Source organism: Grampus griseus (genome assembly GCF_964374135.1).
Source record: "Grampus griseus genome assembly, chromosome: 6".
Lineage (NCBI taxonomy): Eukaryota > Metazoa > Chordata > Mammalia > Artiodactyla > Delphinidae > Grampus > Grampus griseus.
In genome coordinates this window covers 87,112,921-87,131,891 of record NC_139000.1, presented here as the reverse complement: position 1 = coordinate 87,131,891, position 18,971 = coordinate 87,112,921, and the positions used below count along the sequence as shown (strand labels likewise).

General features: G+C 38.5%; 1 protein-coding gene across 3 annotated transcripts in view; it reads left to right on the top strand.

Moving 5' to 3' along the window:
- Positions 1-5,998: 5,998 nt before the first annotated feature.
- The window catches only part of CDC14B (cell division cycle 14B), a gene marked incomplete at its 5' end in the record, with an annotated part of 57,332 nt that continues 44,359 nt past the window's right edge, over positions 5,999-18,971 (top strand). For 2 of the 3 annotated variants that reach the window (XM_082656340.1, XM_082656341.1), the window contains 4 exons: positions 5,999-6,047; positions 7,388-7,478; positions 8,031-8,106; positions 10,451-10,543. In XM_082656340.1, coding sequence (XP_082512466.1) covers positions 5,999-6,047; positions 7,388-7,478; positions 8,031-8,106; positions 10,451-10,543 — 309 coding nt within the window. Of the gene's footprint in view, positions 6,048-7,259; positions 7,479-8,030; positions 8,107-10,450; positions 10,544-18,971 lie in introns of those variants that run through there. The other variant, XM_082656342.1, reaches the window with a different exon arrangement.

Genomic DNA, 18,971 nt, shown 5'->3' with positions numbered 1-18,971 from the left:
TTATGAGTTATTTTTCTATATTCTAAGACTTGGCAAAGCTTTTCTTCTCATAGCTAGGCTTTTAATCCACCTGAGATTTTTTTCTTCTTTGGGGGTTGGTGGCCTGTGTATGAGATGAGGATCGTGAATTTCCCCCCTCCTTCCACCCCAGACAATATGGACAACCAATTGTCACCACACCATGTGTGTTGAGCATTCTTACTTTTCCCATCGATGTGTAATGCGTGTCATAAGGGAAGTTTCTGTGTATGTGTAGTCTCTTACTGGGCTGTTGTATATAATAGATAAAGATCTAGTATATCTGTTCCAATTCTACAAGCCTAAATTATTGTAAGTTTTAATATTTGGTAGGGCAAGGGTTCCCTTCTTGTTTGTTTTCAAAATGGTCTCGGTTCTTCTTGGACCTGTGGTCTTCTAGATTAATTTTGGGATCAGCTTGTTAGGTTCTGTGGAAAGGTCTGTTGAGATTTTGATAAGAGTTGCATTTAGTTTGAGGGAAATTACCATCTTTGTGACATTGAATCTTCCCATTAAAAACCTGCTTTATGGGGTGTGTGTGTGATGAATTGGGAGATTGGGATTGACATATATAAACTAATATGTATAAAATGGCTAACTAATAAGAACCTGCTGTATAAAAAAATAAATAAAATTTTAGAAAAACCCTGCTTTATCTTTCCATATGTCCATAAATAATTAAGCACTTATATTTCATAAATTAGTTATTACAAGTCGTATATAGAAAAACTCCTGATTTTTGCATTAATCATCTATATCCAGAAATAAATAAATGTTTACAAACATTTATTTATTTATTCTAATAGTTTGTCTGCAGATTCTTTTGTAATTTCTAGGCAGACAATCGTCTGTAAATAAGGACAATTTTGTTTCTTCCTTTCTAAGTCTTCTCTCTTATTTCTTTTTCTTATCTTGGCATCAGTGAGTATTTCCAGTTATTACATTATTAAATAGGAGTAATGGTAGTAGGAATTTTTTTCTTGTTTTTCATTTCAGGGAGATACTTACAAAGTTAAGGCGTGAAGTATTATATTTTGCTAGAGGTATTTGGAAGATAATCTATCAGTTTAAGGAAGTTCTCTTTTAGTCCCATTGTATAAAGGCTTAATTGGGAATGAGTTGATTTTAATGACTTCTGTAGTTAATGACATAATTATGTGGCTTTCTTCTGTAATCTATTCATGATGTTGGACTTTTTAATGTTGAGCCACTGGTAAGATTAATTTTCTTTTAATATGCTATTGGCTATTTGTATTTCTTTTCTGAATTGAGTGTTCGTAGCCTTTATAGATTTTTATTTTCTGTTGGGTTGTTATATTGCTTTACAGATACTTTTTATCAGTTGTGATGATTAGCCCTTTATTATATATTTTCTGTAAGTTTCTGTTGCTTTTTTTCCTTTATAACTTTTGAGTTTTGTGTCATGCTTAAAAACCCCATTTAAATTGTAAAATTATTTGCTATAATTTTATAGTTACCTGAAAGATTTTTTTTTTTTTTTTTTTTTTTATGCTGTACTTGGGCATCTCACTGTTGTGGCCTCTCCCGTTGCGGAGCACAAGCTCCGGACGCGCAGGCTCAGCGGCCATGGCTCACGGGCCCAGCTGCTCCGCGGCATGTGGGATCTTCCCGGACCGGGGCACGAACCCATGTCCCCTGCATCGGCAGGCGGACTCTCAACCACTGCACCACCAGGGAAGCCCCTACCTGAAAGATTTTAAAAACTTATTTCAACTGGTATTTGTTTTATATAGTATGTGAGATTGGAACCTCATTTTCTTTTCATACTTTGACATTTGTCCCTTATTGAATATGGCTTTCTTTGTGACTGATTTGAAAAACCAGTTTTCTCATATACTAGGTTTTCATATATGCCTTGGTTCATGTTTCTGTGTTGCTGTGCTAAAATAGTATTGTTTTAATTACTCTTGCTTTATATTAAGGCAAGTCTCTGAGGCAGGAATTTAAAAATCTCAGGCTTCACCCAAATAGTCTGTGTTCAGATCCTAATTCTGCTACTGTACAAGTTTTGTGACTCTGCTCAGGTTAGTCATTTTGCCTCTTTAAGGTTAGGTTTCCTTTCTGGGAAAATATTGATAGTTGTAGTAGTATTTGCTTTGTAGGTTGTAATGAGCTTATTAATATAATACCTGGCACTAAACTCTCAATAATTGTTAGCTGCCATTGTTTTAGGGGATACTGCTTCTTTTTATTAATCAGTAGTTTTATGAACATTTCTTCTTCTGCTCCCCTTGGTCACTACTTATCTCAAAGAATGAGGGACTAATAATAGATGAGAGCGATGGCTATTGACCCTCTCTGAGGGACAGTCACTGTTCAGGTGGAGCCTGTTCTTTGGCCTGTTCTCTCTTGTTTCCGAGGGGTGTGATTCTCTCTTCTGCTTTTCTTACAGTTAGCTCACCAAGGGCAGACTTCCCTATCCAATAGAGAAGCTTTGCACTTCTCCATTTCCTCTGCCAGGACTTGTGAAGTCAGTCTAGTTCCAGGGGGGAACAGAAATAGTGAGAAGTTCATTGTGTCCATAGTAGAGTTATTTTAATCATTTCTACTAAAATGTAGATACTGTATTATCATTGCCACCTGACTGCTATATATATTTCTCAATTGGTTTAGAACAGTGGTCCCCAACCTTTTTGGCACCAGGCACCAGTTTCGTGGAAGACAGTTTTTCCAAGGATGGGGCGGGGGAGGGGGGGAATGGTTTCAGGATGATTCAAGCACATTGATTTATTATGGTCTCTGTGCAGTCAAACCACTCTGCTAATGATAATCTGTATTTGCAGCCGCTTCCCAGCTCACTGCATCAGCTCCACCTCAGATGATCAGGCATTAGATTCTCATAAGGAGCGCGCAGCCTAGATCCCTCCCACGCGCAGTTCACAGTAGGGTTCACGCTCCTATGAGAATCTAATGCCACCACTGATCTGATAGGAGGTAGAGCTCAGGTGGTAATGCCAGCAATGGGGAGCGGCTGTAAATACAGATGAAGCTTTGCTTTCTTGCCCGCTGTTCACCTCCTGCTGTTCCACCCGGTTCCTAACAGGCCACGGACCAGTACTGGTCCATGGCCTGGGGGTTGGGGACCCCTGGTTTAGAACATACCTCTCTCTGTTTTATGATTAACTGTCCCCCAGATAGCTAGTTGTTATGCAGGAAAATGTTATTCATTTATTTAACAAATATTTATTAAAGAAAGAAGTAGTAAACTGGAGGCCCAAAAGCCAAATCAGAACTGTAGACAAATTTGGCACAAGGATGGATTTTGAATGTTTTTGTCAGTATTTTAAAACCATGAGATTTCATTTCTTTCTACTGTATTATATCAGTCAAAGAAGCAGGAATGGTGACATTATGTGATGGGGTATAGAGGGAAGAGAGTTTACCACTTCAGTTTTTGACAACATACACATTAAAGGGAGGACAACAAACACATTAAAGGGAGGATACGTGTGTTTACAATAGGATTATAAGTTTAATCATGAACTTTTATTTTTATTTTTATTTTGCGGTACGCGGGCTTCTCACCGTTGTGGCCTCTCCCGTTGCGGAGCACAGGCTCCGGACGCGCAGGCTCAGCGGCCATGGCTCACGGGCCCAGCCGCTCCGCGGCATGTGGGATCTTCCCAGACCGGGGCACGAACCCGCGTCCCCTGTATCAGTAGGCGGACTCTCAACCACTGTGCCACCAGGGAAGCCCTAATCACGAACTTTTAAGCAAAACGTAAAGAGACCTGTTTTCTAGCTTCAGGTTTCTAATAAATAGCTCTCATCCCAGCACTCTAGCCTCTGTTGTGGTTTATCACAATATGACTCTAACAATAGAATTTTGGGAATATATTGTGCAGAGATAATTGGACATAAAATACCAGTGATTCCTCCCCGACCTGTAATATATACAATATTTCCTAGGGAACTGAATTTCAGGTTTGGACTTGGAGGGAAAACCTCTCCCCATTTCCTTCCAGTTTTATTTGGGTTTGTTAAAAGAAACTGGATTTCAAGAGATGGTAGCAAGGAAGAGGTTACTAAGAAGTTCTGTTATTTAAATGTGTGCAAAGGACATTTTCCATATTGTCTTATACTACGTTTACTGAATGCTTCATATCTTGATGAAGAGTCAGCCTTGGGAAAACACTTTTAGCCCACAGGTTCACTTTTCAAAAGCTTCATAATTTTGAATAGGTAATATATGTTACAAAATTCAAAAGTTACAAAAACGAATAAATCTTTCTTACCCTTCCCTATATACAGATACTCAGTTTCCCCTTATAAAGGCAAACACCAGTTTCTTGTGTTTCCTTCCAGAGATATGCAAGATTTCGTATACAATCATATACATTTGTGTTTTAAATACACACCTATAAATCATCCAGCCTGTAAACACCTATAACGCTGTCCATCTTGGCAATCTTGCCCGTGTTCAATTTTCAGTCTTGGAAATTTCTGCCAAATTGCCCTTTGTTGCCCTTCATGGAGGTTGTCCCAGTTTATGTTCTAACCCACAGGCAGTGAGAGTACCTGTTTCCCCACCTCATCAACACAGTGCCTTATCAAACTCCTTTCATTTTTGCCAGTCTGAAGGAACAGTAGTACCTTGTAGTTTAAATTTGCATTTTTGCAATAACATAAAATTGAAGTTGGGCATCTTCTTGAGATGTACTTGAAATATTTTTCCAGTTTATCCCTTGAATTTGTGTTTATTGCCATGAAGACCATTTAAAAAATGCTTATTAGTTTAACAGATTCTCATGGCTTTTAGATTTTGTTTCATTTAGAAAGGCATTCTTTATTAAAAAATAATTAATGGTTTTGTTTTTTTTACATTTAAAGTCTTTGATCTGGAAGTTTAAATAAGGGTAGTAGGTATGCAGCTTTACTTTTGAGGCAAAAATGTATATATTGTGATATATAATGTGTATATTGTATTGAGATGATAAATAAAGTGTAATTCTTGGGAAAGAGTTGTTACTGTATTGCTTGTTCGTTTTAAGGGAGAGTCATTGAAAATTTTTTTCACGGATTATTAAAGTAACACTTTTCTGTAGGAAATTTAAAAGAATACAGGAGGGAATAAAAATCAACCATAATCCCACTACCATATTATATATAACAAAATTGGGACCGTACTCATACTGCAACTTATTTTTTTCTCACTTGATACTAACATAGGAACTTAGGTTTAGAAAATAAATTGTCGTTTACCATGGTGTCAGAATTTTTTTCAACCATCCTAATATTTTTCTGAGGCGAAATCTGAGGCCCTTAAAGGAATGAATGACCTCGGCTTTAGGCATACCTTTAAATTTTGAACAGTTTTAAAGTGCTGCATTTTAAATGAGACACCAGCACTCAGGCGAGCCCGACATTCAGCGGGTTTCGACTCCAGAGAGGACGGAGCTCCAGGCCGGCCGGGGTCCTCGAGCCTGGCCGCTGGCCTCTCAGCCCAGCCTGGCTGCAGTGCCCCCTGGTGGCGGAGGCAAGGGCGGCCAAGCACGAGGCTGACGGTCAGATCCACCGCTGAACCCTTCTCTTCCGAGAAATCCTTTTAGTCGCTTTGGGAGCCGCTTTCTCGCATTTGCCTGTCTGAGCCTTTGCCGCACACGCCGACTTTGAGCGCAGAATTGCGGCGCTAGAGCGCCCTGGCGCTGCAGACGACCGCCAGGTGTCCCCGAGGCGGGGCGAAGCTCAGCCCCGGCGCCTGGGGCTGGTTTCCGCGCCCCGCTCCCTCGTTACCCCGTCTGGGGAGTTTGAGAAGTTTTGAACTTCCGGGTTGGCTCTCCCGGGCTTGCGGTGTGGTGGCCAGCCGAAGGGCGTCGCTGTGCCCAGTGTTTGGGCGTGTCCCTTTAAACTTTTTTGTTTTTTAAACTTCGGGGGTGTAGTCACGGCCCTCCTCTCTCTGCGAGTTGCTCCCTGGCCACCCGGTCCTTCCCTCCGCCCCGCCGTCCAGATGCTGTGGATCATGAGCCTGAAGGGCGCAGGGACCCTTCTGGTGACCGAGGTGATCAAAGGTTAGTGTGGAGGGCGCGCCCTCGGGACACCCCCTATTTAGAGGGCATCGGGCAGTGCACGGGGGTCGAGGAGGCCCCCATTGATGACCAAGATGTGCCTTTAAGCTTCGGTGCCAGGGCCGATGCTGTCTCTTGGGAGTGGGTGGCCTCCTGGGACTCCTAGTCACCAGGCGTGGTCCTGCCTTGGGGCGAATCCGCACAGATGTGTGCAGTTCGGACCCTTGTGTCCTTACACCATGGCTGGTGGGCTCTCCACCTCAGGGAGCAAAATCCGTAGTCACTGCATGGGGATCAAGGGTCATTTTTGGTTGAAAAGGAGTCAGCCCCGTCATCCGTTTGGGTGGCTGTGGTTGCAGGACATTTAAGTTGAGGCGTTTATAGAGAAATAAATACAGCAATTGTGTGTACTGAATTGTTTAAATTACTATTATAAAAATTGTTTAAATTACTATTTGGGGAAAGGATGCCAGCTGGCATCCTTTGTTCCTTACTATTTTAAGGGCTGTACTTAATTTTGCCACAATTTGAATCTAAGTATTCTACTAGCACTATTACTAGTATTACTACTGCTAGGTATTAAGGATGACTTTGCTTCACCAAGGATTTTTAGGCAATTCCTTTTGGGGTGGGGCGGGAGAGGAAGGGTGGCGCCTCTGAACCTTACCCTGTTACCATTCTTGCTAAACCTCACAGCAACCTAACTGCTTTTATGCAACGCAGGTTCATCTCATACTCATCCTGCAGAATACTCTCATTTGCCTCTGCTATAATGGTCCGATTGTAAAAATCATTACAAAAGTAGTGATTCCGAATCAAAAAATAAGTAGCGACCCCTAAGAACATTGGATAAACATGTGGTTTGTTTTGTGTGTTATAGCCGTAAACATTAATTTTGAAGCAATTTTGAAAGCGTTTTCTCTCTACTTAGAACATAGTTTCTTATTGAAATGACTTTTCAGGATGTCTTGAAAACATAGCGAAACATAGGGAAAGTCATCCAGGCTGGTGGTCTAGCTATCAAATGCTTGCTGCCACTTACCGAAATTTCTTAGTCCAGGGTAAAGTTTTCCAGAAATCAAGCCGTATCGCTGTATGAAAAGTCATTTACCGCTGTTGAAACTTATATTAAAGGCAATTTCTCCTTTTTAAAAATTGCTTACTTATTATTACCCACCAAAATAGCCAGAACATTTTGAAGTTACTCACTGATAACCTTACCATCTGAAACATGCATGGGAAAAAAATAAAAATTTGACTTCATCTGAAAAGAGTTGCAACATGATATATGAAACGTTTTTTAATGATGTGAAGGAAGGAACATTACAATTTTTCCATTTCAGATCGCCTTTGTTTTGCCATTCTCTACAGCAGACCAAAGAGTTCATCAAATGTACATTATTTCAGCATAGATAATGAACTTGAATATGAAAAGTAAGTATTGCTTTTTCAAAGATTGTTAGTAACGTTTTTTTATTTTGAAGAATCTAAAGGTATGTTTATAAAATTGGAACATTACAAATCTGTTGACTGTTAGTTGCAGGATACTTTTTGCTTTAACCTTTGGTAATAAAATAGATCCTTAGGGAAAAAAATCAGAATGAAAGAACCTTCCTAAATTTAACAATTTACATTTGAAATTCTAATAGTTTACAGTATAATGAGATATAAACTAGAGTACTAAGATGTTGTGTTTTTGCCAGTGGAAAAAAATGTGTGGAAAAACAGCTTTTTTATTCAGAAAGTATTTTTTATTATTTGTTATTTGAGGTTAGATTTAGGCATTTTAACACTTGTCAGGTATTTTAATAGTCATCTTTTACCAGAGTATTTCTTCCATTAGTAAGGCAGTACCTTTAAGTTGTGTGACCTATAATAATTTGGTGTGTGCTTTCTTGCTTTATTTTGATGTTGTAGCTACAAAAAGGCATTTATATTCAAAGCATCTGGACTATACATACACATTTTTGTTTTTCATTTTTGCAGCTTCTACGCAGATTTTGGACCACTCAATCTAGCAATGGTTTACAGATATTGCTGCAAGATTAATAAGAAATTAAAGGTAAAGTATTCCTTACGGAAGATTTCACTTAAGTAATCATTGTTAGCCTGATCTTGCAGGGAGGAAGGGAAATCTGTTTTTAAAAAGGAAATGTCATGTTTTTCACTGGAGTGGTGTTTGAGACATACATGTGGTTTATTGTTTTATAAAGTCATAGTATATCTATTTGTTTTCCAGAGTTTTGATGAATGGCTTAAGTTTGGGTCATTTGGTTCTGGTTTGGATTGGTGATGCTCATATACTTGAAAAGCCAAAGTTCAGATGGTCAATAAAGTGAACCGCTTATTGTCTGAGCCAGTGGAACTGTAACCTAACAAGAGGAGCTGTCCTTCCTTTGGTCATTGTTCTTTCTGCCTTCACTTTGATAGGGAGTGTTAGGAAAACTAAGAGAAATTGGATTCATCTTACTTTATTTCATTATGCCTTGAATCTCGCATGATATCGTACTACTTGTGACTCTTCACTATGACCCTTTACGCCTATGATTAAGGAGCAGAGAAGCAAGGGCAGACAGCATACAGTCTTTAAGACTGTATCACTGAATTGTAAGAGTGTATTACTATTAGTTTGAACTTAGACCTTATTCATTTATTTTAAAAAACTCTGAATTGTTGGTCATGTACAATAAAAGGTGTTCATATACTGCTAGCAATTCTAAGAGTCACTGTGTATTCTCAAGTAGAAATACTGGATTTGGGGGGGCAGGTGCTTTTTAAAAAAAGTTTATTCAGCTGATTACTTATTAAACTACTACACAGAAATAAAATTCATTTTCAATTAAAAATTAAATTATACTAAAAATTTATGGGTAAGGCAGATCTATTTCCCCTTGAACATCAGACTTAAAATTCCACACCATAAATGCTAGAAGCATCTGTCAGAAGTTACTAATATGTAAAAAGGAAGTTGCAGCGTTGCTTTTTCTTTTTTCTATTAAATTTGTATTCACTAGAGATGTATACAGAGATGGAGACTCTTCTTTCTGGACTTTATTCCTCCCTGGAACAGGAATATAAGCATTTGTGGCCTTGGGTATTTATGTTCCCCCCATCCCGTTTTTCCAGTTGCCAGTGGCAGGTTTTTTGTTTCATACAGGGCTGAGAAGCTAAAAATAATTTCCTTTTCCCCTACTGGTGTTCCTTTACTTTAATTTTGAAAGTTTTTTGTTTGTTTTAAACATACTTGGCCATCCTTTTATCCTTTGGGTCAACCAAGAACATATTTGTCCTTTTTTCAAACTTTAAAAAAAAATTATTTACCGCAACAGCTTGCAGTGTTGACCATCCCACCTGACTGAAACTTAATCCCTATTCAATTAATAGAGGTAAAAGTGTGTTGAGAATTTCTATTAAGAGTGTCTTGTGTGTATGCTGCTTGAGGGCTGGTTGGGTTGTTGTTTTTCTTTAAATCAACTTGGATTTCTTACTCTGTGTAAACAACTAAAAGAAAATATGTAACATTCATCATTGAAATACCCAAACATTGGCTCACAGAAGCAAAAGAATACTGTGCTTATTCAACTGAATATATCCTGTTTCTTACCCTTACTTGAAATGTTGTCTACTCACATTTGTGAAGTACAGGTGAGGAAGAGCTAATAAATCATGTGTTCCTTTGGTTTTTAAATTCCATATCCTTTTTATTTTTAACTTTTTATTGAAGCACAATGTATATACAGAAATATGTATAGATTGTGAATATACAGCTCAATGCATTTTACAAACTGAATATACATGGATAGTCATCGGGATCATCAGAACAAGAACAGAACATTAGCAACACCCCAGAAGAGCCCACTTGTGCTCTCTTGGTTATCTCTGTACCACCCTCCTCACTCCACCCCTCCCTACCCCATTCACTATCCTGATTTCTAACAGAATGAATTATTTTTGCCCGTTCTTATACCCTTTGATGTTAATTTAAAGGTTTGGGGGAGAGATTAACAAAAAAAGTGAGACAGTAGGAAAAGGAAAGAAAAGGTCTCTCCTACTACCTTTTCCAGCTTTTTATGTATTCTTTCAGAGGTAGTCTATACTTAAAGTGTATCTGTTCATAGCTCCTGTCCTACCTTTTTAAAAAATTGAAGTGTAGTTGATTTATGATATCATATTAGTTTCAGGTTTCTCCTCTCCCACCCTTTAATTGTACATTTGTTCTACTCCAAGGGTATGTCTTCTATGGGAAGGTACATGGTATTTTTGGGTATCAAAGTTTATCTTTTTAAGTCTTGCTAATATGAATGCTTCAACATTATGAGGTTTGGAATTTATTTTAATCACAAAATAAAGTTTTAGAAAACTTGAAATTAGAAAGGAAATACTAACAGCTGTTTATCTTTATGCAGTCCATTACAATGATGAGGAAGAAAATTATTCATTTTACTGGCCCTGATCAGAGAAAACAGGCAAATGCTGCTTTCCTTGTTGGATGTTATATGGTAAGTATTTAACTACTTTTCTAACGTATTAGTGAAAATACATACAACAGTGGTACTTTAAATTTGTGGTTGAAATTTTGAAATTACTTTTTCTTAGACATCTTGATTTCTTTCCAGAAAGAACATGTTTTGCTTTATAAAAATTGACCAACTGGGAAAGGCTATGGAGGGGGGAAGGGGTATGTGGGAGATCTCTGTACCTTATACTCGGTTTTGCTGTTCTGAACCTAAAACTGCTCTAAAAAAGTCTATTTTTAAAAAAATTGACCAACTAGTGTGAAAACCTTTTTATGTGTTACGGCACTTAAGGTTAGAAAATAATGCCCCAAATCTGTGTTTTTATTAACTCATGATCCATTTAGTAAAGTTGTGAAGGTGGAATCAGGACCAATAATTGATTTAAAACAAAACCAAAAAACATCAAAAGTGTATCACATGAGGTAAGAGTGCTGTATAATTTGAATACAGGCAATGTTTTCCTAAATAAGGTGTGATTCTAAACACACCAAAACATGCCATAAGGACATGGCATGTCGGTACTGTAGGAAAATGGGTAACATACTGTGTAGATTACATACAACATTGAGTGGTTGGTCTTTTTGGGTCATTGGAAGTATGCTTTGGAATAGCCAGTATTTCATGAGTTATGAATTTCATTTATTTGTAAATATCATGGAAAGTGGTTATTTAGAGGCAGATTTTATCTAGTGCCTGCATTCATCTTCAGGAGTACCTAAGTAACAGGTTTTCCTGCATAAGCTAAGAGGTCCTCCAGAGTGGTGGTCCTCATGTTTTTGGTGGTGTGGAAGCTAGCTGTTCTACTCAGTGGAGAAGAATATCGAGTAGTTATTCCAGATAAAAAAGGATTGGTGGGCTTCCCTGGTGGCGCAATGGTTGGGAGTCCGCCTGCCGATTCAGGGAACACGGTTTCGTGCCCCGGTCCGGGAGGATCCCACATGCCGCGGAACGGCTGGGCCCTGTGAGCCATGGCCGCTGGGCCTGCACCTCCGGAGCCTGTGCTCCGCAACAGGAGAGGCCACGGCAGTGAGAGGCCCGAGTACCGCAAAAAAAAAAAAAAAAAAAGGATTGGTGTTGGAGTTCTTGAGGTAAGTTCTTGTCCCAGGTTGCTACTTGGTTCTGTCATGCTTTCTTTTAAAAATTTTCTGACATGTAGTTTGAACGTCTGGAATTTACAATGATAAGACCAAAATTTGGTGGTACTAGTTGAAATTGCACCTCAAAGTTGGGTAGTTTCCTTTTCTACGTTTAAGGTATATCATTAACAATGACTAAGGCCTTTTTGGGTTTTGTTTTTATATTTGTGCTCACAAAAGTAACTGAGAGAAATGTTTCTGAGATAACTAAGTTTTATTATCATCTCTGTATGAAACACAGGTTGTAGATTATATCTCTTAAAAATTGATTTTTTTTTTAAGCTTACCCAGATAAGGACTTTTGTTTGTTTTTTGGCTTTTGTCATCTCTCCTGATGTTTATTGTACTTAGCAGCAAAAATCCTGAGGGGGGAGGGTGGGTGGAAAGAGCCTCTGCAGGGTCCCAAGAAAAAGAATGGAGAAGGTAGCTGTTTTCACTGGGGTAATTGGTCCCATTACTTGGCCAGTCACTGGGGAGAGGAATGCCATGGATTAGAGTAAACTGTGACAGCTTTACAGGAAAAGGGACACAGCCAGAATTCTTGGTGTTCATAAAGTATTAAAGGGAACCGTGGAGAAATGGCCCTGGTGTAACAGTAAAAGTCATTACACTGCCCAGGAGAAAATCTGGATGGCTGAAGCAGTTCCACTTAAGAGAATGTTCTCCTGATCAGAGCACACAGAGCTTGCCTGGGCTGCACTGGAGTCAGTCATTTGTCTTTCTTTGTTAGATGAGATGTCCCTAAAACGGTGGGGTCTTGAGTAGCCAGATATGGTAAGTTCAGTGTGAAAGAACCCCTTAGAGGGTAGCTGTGGGCATCATGCAAACCAAGCATTGTCTTAGAAACAAAACACTTGATAATTTTAGAGAAAAGAAATCTCTCTTTTTAGATCTTGTTGCTGTTGTTTTTTTATAGCTAGTGAAAAAGCAGTAACCCCTTGGCACACTGATTGAAAATGTGTTAGCATGCTTGTTCCTAGTTTGGTGTTGGCCTTTTGACTTTGTTTATGGTTGTGTTTTGGCATGCAGAAGTTTATTTTTCTACAGTTAATATATTTTACATTTAGAAATCCTTCCAGGATTTTACACTCCCAGGTCAGCACTGATTTGATTGGTTAGGAAAGTGCCAGGTAAGCGATTTGGACTCAAGGAATGAACTTGAGCTCATTCCTCTGTTCAGTTAGAAGCCAGGTTGGCAGGAGGTTTACAGCTCTTGGCTGTAGTAAATGTCTTTGCACCATGACTGGCTGGCTAAAGTAGGAGCTTGGAGCTGTAATGATGCTAGGTGGGGAAACGGGAGAAAAACTTCTAAGAAGAGGAGGTTTATTAATAGGAGGAAAGGAGTGTCAAGACGTGATATGGATACCCCAAAAGATTAAACATCAAAAGTAAGTAAGTAGTGTTGGTTTAATCTGGTTGAAGTCTATTGGATCATCTGATTAAAGATTTGTAGAGATGACTGAGAATTCTCCCAAAATTGATCTTCAGGCCTGATGACCTTTTCTGGAGTTGTTTGAGGAATTTGGGAGATAATAAGTCTTTTTAATGACTGACTTAGAGGATGGTGTGGTAATATTAAAACAAAAACAAAGTCTGGAGGAAGTACAGACAGGATGGAAGTATTCCAAATGGACTGATTCTATTTAAAAGGACTGACTCTGTCCTTTTAAACTCTGGGCCTCTGAAAGGAATCATTCTCCCTTCATTCTTGTGTACTGAAAAGGACCTAATAGGGGATGTGGAGAGAGTGAGAGAATAAAGTGTTAGTAATTATATTTATTATTTTACCTTAAAAACAGAAGAGGTTAGGCTTTATAAATACTTAAAATACTCAAATACTTAAAATAGGATTGACATGCCCATACTTTTCAAATACATTGTATTTCTAAATATTACAGTTTATGTGGCCTGGCAAATGGATTTGCCAACTATCTGAAATGGTAGATTCTTGGGTAACAAATTAGGGTGCAACTAAAAATCTTTTTGTACCACTCACCATAAAAGAGTTGAGGGACATAAAAGATAACTGGATTTTTTTTTTTTTTTAACAAAAAGGTAAGTGAACCATATCATTTTACAAAATAATAAGTTTGCTACCCTGTTGTGATAAGTCAGTGGCTGTTTCCTAGCCAGATTTTGGGGTGGCGGTACTTAACCTGTCATTTCAAGTAAAGGTGAAATTCTAAGTGGCAAAGTAAGTGCTTTTCAAAACAAATTCACGATTGAGAGTGTATTTCTAAAATAAAAGTTTGAAACTTGGTCATTTTGCTATAAAAAAATGTCATGTGCAAAACCCATATTTGTACCCTTGAGAAATTTAGAAAAACTTCCTTTAAAAAATACTTTTATATTTATTTATAGAAGTAGGATACATTCACCAGTATAATTTTATCACCTGATTTTTTTAGTTAGTGATCTGTTCTTTCACTTTAGTACATGTTTTATCATCTTTATACCCAGATTGTATTCGTCTTTCTCAGTTGATCCAAAGTGTCCAAACCAATATTTCATCCAGGACCACACACTGCATGTGGTGGTAGTGTCCTTAATCTCTCTCACACATGGTCCTTTTTTTGCTAACACTGATTTTTATAAAGAGGCCAGACCTATTTTCTTGTAGAAAGTTCCACCTTTTGAATTTCTCTGGTTTCTTCTTTGTGGTATTTTTTAACTTGTTTCTCCATTCTTTGTATTTCTTGTGAACTGGAAGTTTTACCTATAGGCTTGCGCATTAGTAGTGTATGTTGTATCCCCTAAGAAGACATGTAATACCTAAATTACCATTAGTGGTGCTAAAAACGGCACCACTGGATTAGGTGCCAACCATCAAAGCCCTTCAATATATTGTTTTCTCCTTATGATTTAAGCATTCTGTGTGGTGTTATTTTGGAACTGTTTGTATATTCAGTTCCCCATCAACCGTGCATGTTGGTGTTTTAAACAACAATTGATCATTCTTGCCTGAATCAATAATTTTTTTAGGGTTTCAGTATAACGTTTTTCTAATTATTTCATTCCTCCTTCACTTATTAGCTGGCTTACTTTTATGGAAATTGAGCTTTCCCTCATTCAGTTGGGGCTCTTTGGTTACCCTGAAACGAATTTTCCTACTGAGAAGGCAGAAAGAGTGGCCGTTTCCCTTTAATCACCAGTTTTTGAAGTATTACATGAATAGCCACAAAACAAAATTTTAAAACCTTATTTAAAGTCATTTAAATAATGTTTCATTGGGTTTTGAACTCACTTGCTAAACATTTTAAAAATGTGCAGCACTTTCCCAACACCTGATTAGCATTTGGGAAGTTGGACATTTACTAACCAAATGCACATCATTGCTGAATGGGATTAAAAAAGTAAGTGTAATCATTCCTGCATTTGCATTTACGTATCATGGTAATGTATCTTTTTTAGTTACAGCAGCCATTAAAATCAAGAATTGAAATAGCTGAACTTACAACTAGACTTTCATTTATTTTTATATATTTATTTTATTTTTGGCTGCTTTGGGTCTTCGTTGCTGTGTGCGGGCTTCCTCTAGTTGCGGTGAGTGGGGGCTACTCTTCGTTGCTGTGAGCGGGCTTCTCATTGCAGTGGCTTCTCTTGCAGAGCACGGGCTCTAGGCACGCAGGCTTCAGTAGTTGTGGCTCACAGGCTCCAGAGCACAGGCTCAGTAGTTGTGGTGACAGGCTTAGTTGCTCCGCGGCATGTGGCATCTTCCCGGACCAGGGATTGAACCCGTGTCCCCTGCATTGGCAGGTGGATTCTTAACCACTGCGCCAGTAGGTGCAAACATTAATACCTACTTGCGAACAGTTATTTGGAAGAGGCCATTGTATAGGGGATGAAGTTTAGGTTCAGATTGAGCTAGCTTTTAATTTCAGTTTGGTAGACTCTCTGGCACAAATTAAGCATTTACTAGACGTCATTCTCTTTCTCTTTTTTTGGTTCTGTCTACCATTATTACACCTTAAATCTGCTTTTTATATTAAAAAACAAGAAAGTTACCATTGTATCTTACTGTTTATCAACTTTGGTTACATCTTACTGCCCCAGCATTTATATTTTCCTATAGATACATAGTACTTAGTTCTTCTATAGGTTAAATGTACTTTTGAGGGCTTGCCTGGGAAATTAACCATTGTTTCTAACAGTTTTCTGTGGTTAAAGCATCCTGAGTGTAAAATAAATGACACAAGCAAACTGTTGGTACATAATTTGAAAATTTGCCCTCCTATAATGTTCAGTAGATTACTTTGGTAGAGCTAATTGTGGTAACATAGATTCCCTGTTTAAAATGTATCACTGTATTATATTTTTATTTTAAGCAATTTTTATAGCCTTCAGAATGGTTTACCTTGTAAACACTTATACTAAAAACTGTGATACTAATTAAATTCTAGGAATATATTAACTCAGCAATCTGAGTAGAATCCTAAATTGCATTGAATTTGAGATTGCTTCAACAGTTGTAATAAGAGCTCAGGGGCTTCATTTGTTACTTAACGATGATCTTTTGAACCTGTTTCCCATTTTTCTTAATGATTTAATTATTTTGGACTCAGAGTACTCAGTGCTGGGTTAAGGTAGCTACAGGGTGAAGGCATTAGACAAGAACTTAAGACAAGGAATGCTGAGGGGAGAGGATCTGGAAGCAGTGGGTGGGAATCCAGTTCAGCAAATAGCAGTCTAGACAGGGCAACAGAGACTGGAAGACAGAACCCGGTGGGATGGCCAAAGTCTTTGTAAACACCCATCCCTGGGCAAACACCCTTCCTGGGTACCTGTGAAAGGCAGAGCAAACAGCAACCAGGCAGAGGTAAATAGCAACCAGACACCAGGCAGTGTGAGGTGCACCAGAGCCACAGAAAGGGGCCAGCATGTCCCTGTGCCATAGGAAAAGGCTCTGTGGTGGAGGCAGCTGGCTGTCGTCCCCGTCATTCATCAAACTTTACTTCCCTTTTCACCTTGCTGAGCATATCTGATATTTCAGCTGCCTGTGAGACTTGCTAGGGGCTAACAAGTCTTGGGAAAGAGTAAAGAGAAATGGCCCCTCTGACCATTTATGATCTTTGATTGCAGATCTGTTAAGTTCTGTGTAATTTTGGATCCTATTCTTGTTTCAGTACTTCTTTTACACAGTGTGGTTTCTTATCTTTAAATAAGGCTTGAGCAGTAGGCCCTCTTCCATCAATAACAAGCAGTGTGATCTTGGGTGAGCAGTTAACACCAGAGGTTAGAAAGTAGTAGCCTGCCAGCTTTATATAACTCAGAGTATTTATAATTAGTAGTTTGTTTTTGCCAGTGTTTACAAATGAGGTGCCTTTATTTTAAATATTCAAGATTTTTGCTTTGTCTTAAAAAAGTCCCTGCCACTCACATAGAATATATCCATGTGTGCTTATACCCAAGGCCAATTCCCTCACATTTATTAGTCTGGCCTTGGTAGAGATGTGTTTGCTACTCTAGAGTTCCAGTTTCCTTTTATCTAAATTGAGCATCATTATACCAGCATACTATACATACAAATAAAAGTAATTTGAGAAGTTAAAACTATTGAAATATAAGGCCATCTGAATTGTTTAGAGAGATTTATGCTTTTTTTTTCTTACTGGTATTTGTGCAGGAGCTGTGAGAGTGATTTTATCTTATTTACTTACTTTATCACATAAAATTGCTTATTATATATAATCTTTTCCCTGTTCACCTTTTTTATTCAGCAGTTGAATCTTTAAGCCTGTTTCCAATTTGCATAGATTCATGAAAATTCTATGTTAATCTGGATAGAGTGATTTTTTTTAAAAAAGATCAATCAAGTTCTTGGCATTGGGATGACTGTGTCATCTGGCTGATGTGAAAATAATTAAATATGGGAAACGTTGTGACATTTCTCCATGAAGAATAATTGAAAATAGTTTACTGAAGTGAGAGAGTGGCATGGACATATATACACTACCAAACGTAAAATAGGTAGCTAGTGGGAAGCAGCCACATAGCACAGGGATATCAGCTCCGTGCTTTGTGACCACCTAGAGGGGTGGGATGGGGGGTGTGTGACGGAGGGAGACGCAAGAGGGAAGAGATATGGGAACATATGTGTATGTATAACTGATTCACTTTGTTATAAAGCAGAAACTAACACACCATTGTAAAGCAATTATACTCCAATAAAGATGTTAAAAAATAAAAATTCTGAAAATTCTGTCAAAAAACTAGTTTACTGGTTTATTGGGTTGGAATTTAAATATCCTTTGTTATACTTAACTCTGAGATATGATGACTTGTGTAATTTTTTTTTTTAATTAATTATTTTTGGCTGTGTTGGGTCTTCATTTCTGTGCGAGGGCTTTCTCTAGTTGCGGCGAGTGGGGGCCACTCTTCATCGCGGTGCGCGGGCCTCTCACTATCGTGGCCTCTCTTGTTGCGGAACAGGCTCCAGACGCGCAGGCTCAGTAGTTGTGGCTCACGGGCCCAGGTGCTCCGCGGCATGTGGGATCTTCCCAGACCAGGGCTCGAACCCGTGTCCCCTGCATTGGCAGGCAGATTCTCAACCACTGCGCCACCGGGGAAGCCCGACTTGTGTAATTTTTTGAAAACATTTTTACTGGAGTATAATTGCTTTACAATGTTGTGTTGCTTTCTGCTGTATAACAAAGTGAATCAGCTATATGTATACATATATCCCCATATCTCCTCCCTCCCACCTGCCCCATGCCACCTCTCTAGGTGGTAACAAAGCACTGAGCTAATTTCTCTGTGCCATGCAGCTGCTTCCCACTAGCTAGCTATTTTACATTTGGTAGTGTATGTATGTCAATGCCACTCTCTCACTTCGTCCCAGCTTACCCTTCCCCCTCCGCATGTCCTCAAGTCCATTCTCCATATCTGCATCTTTATTCCTGTCCTGCCCCTAGGTTGATCAGAACTTTTTTTTTTTTAATATTCCATATATATGTGTTAGCATACAGTATTTATTTTTCTCTTTCTGACTTACTTCACTCTGTATGACACACTCTACATCCATCCACCTCACTACAAATAATTCAATTTCGTTTCTTTTTATGTCTGAGTAATATTCCATTCTATATATGTGCCACATCTTCTTCAGCCATTCATCTGTCGATGACACTTAGGTTGCTTCCATGTCCTGTCTATTTTAAATAGAGCTGCAATGAGCATTGTGGTACATGACTCTATCTGAATTATGGTTTTCTCAGGGTTTATGCCCAGTAGTGGGATTGCTGGGTTGTATGGTAGTTCTGTTTTTAGTATTTTAA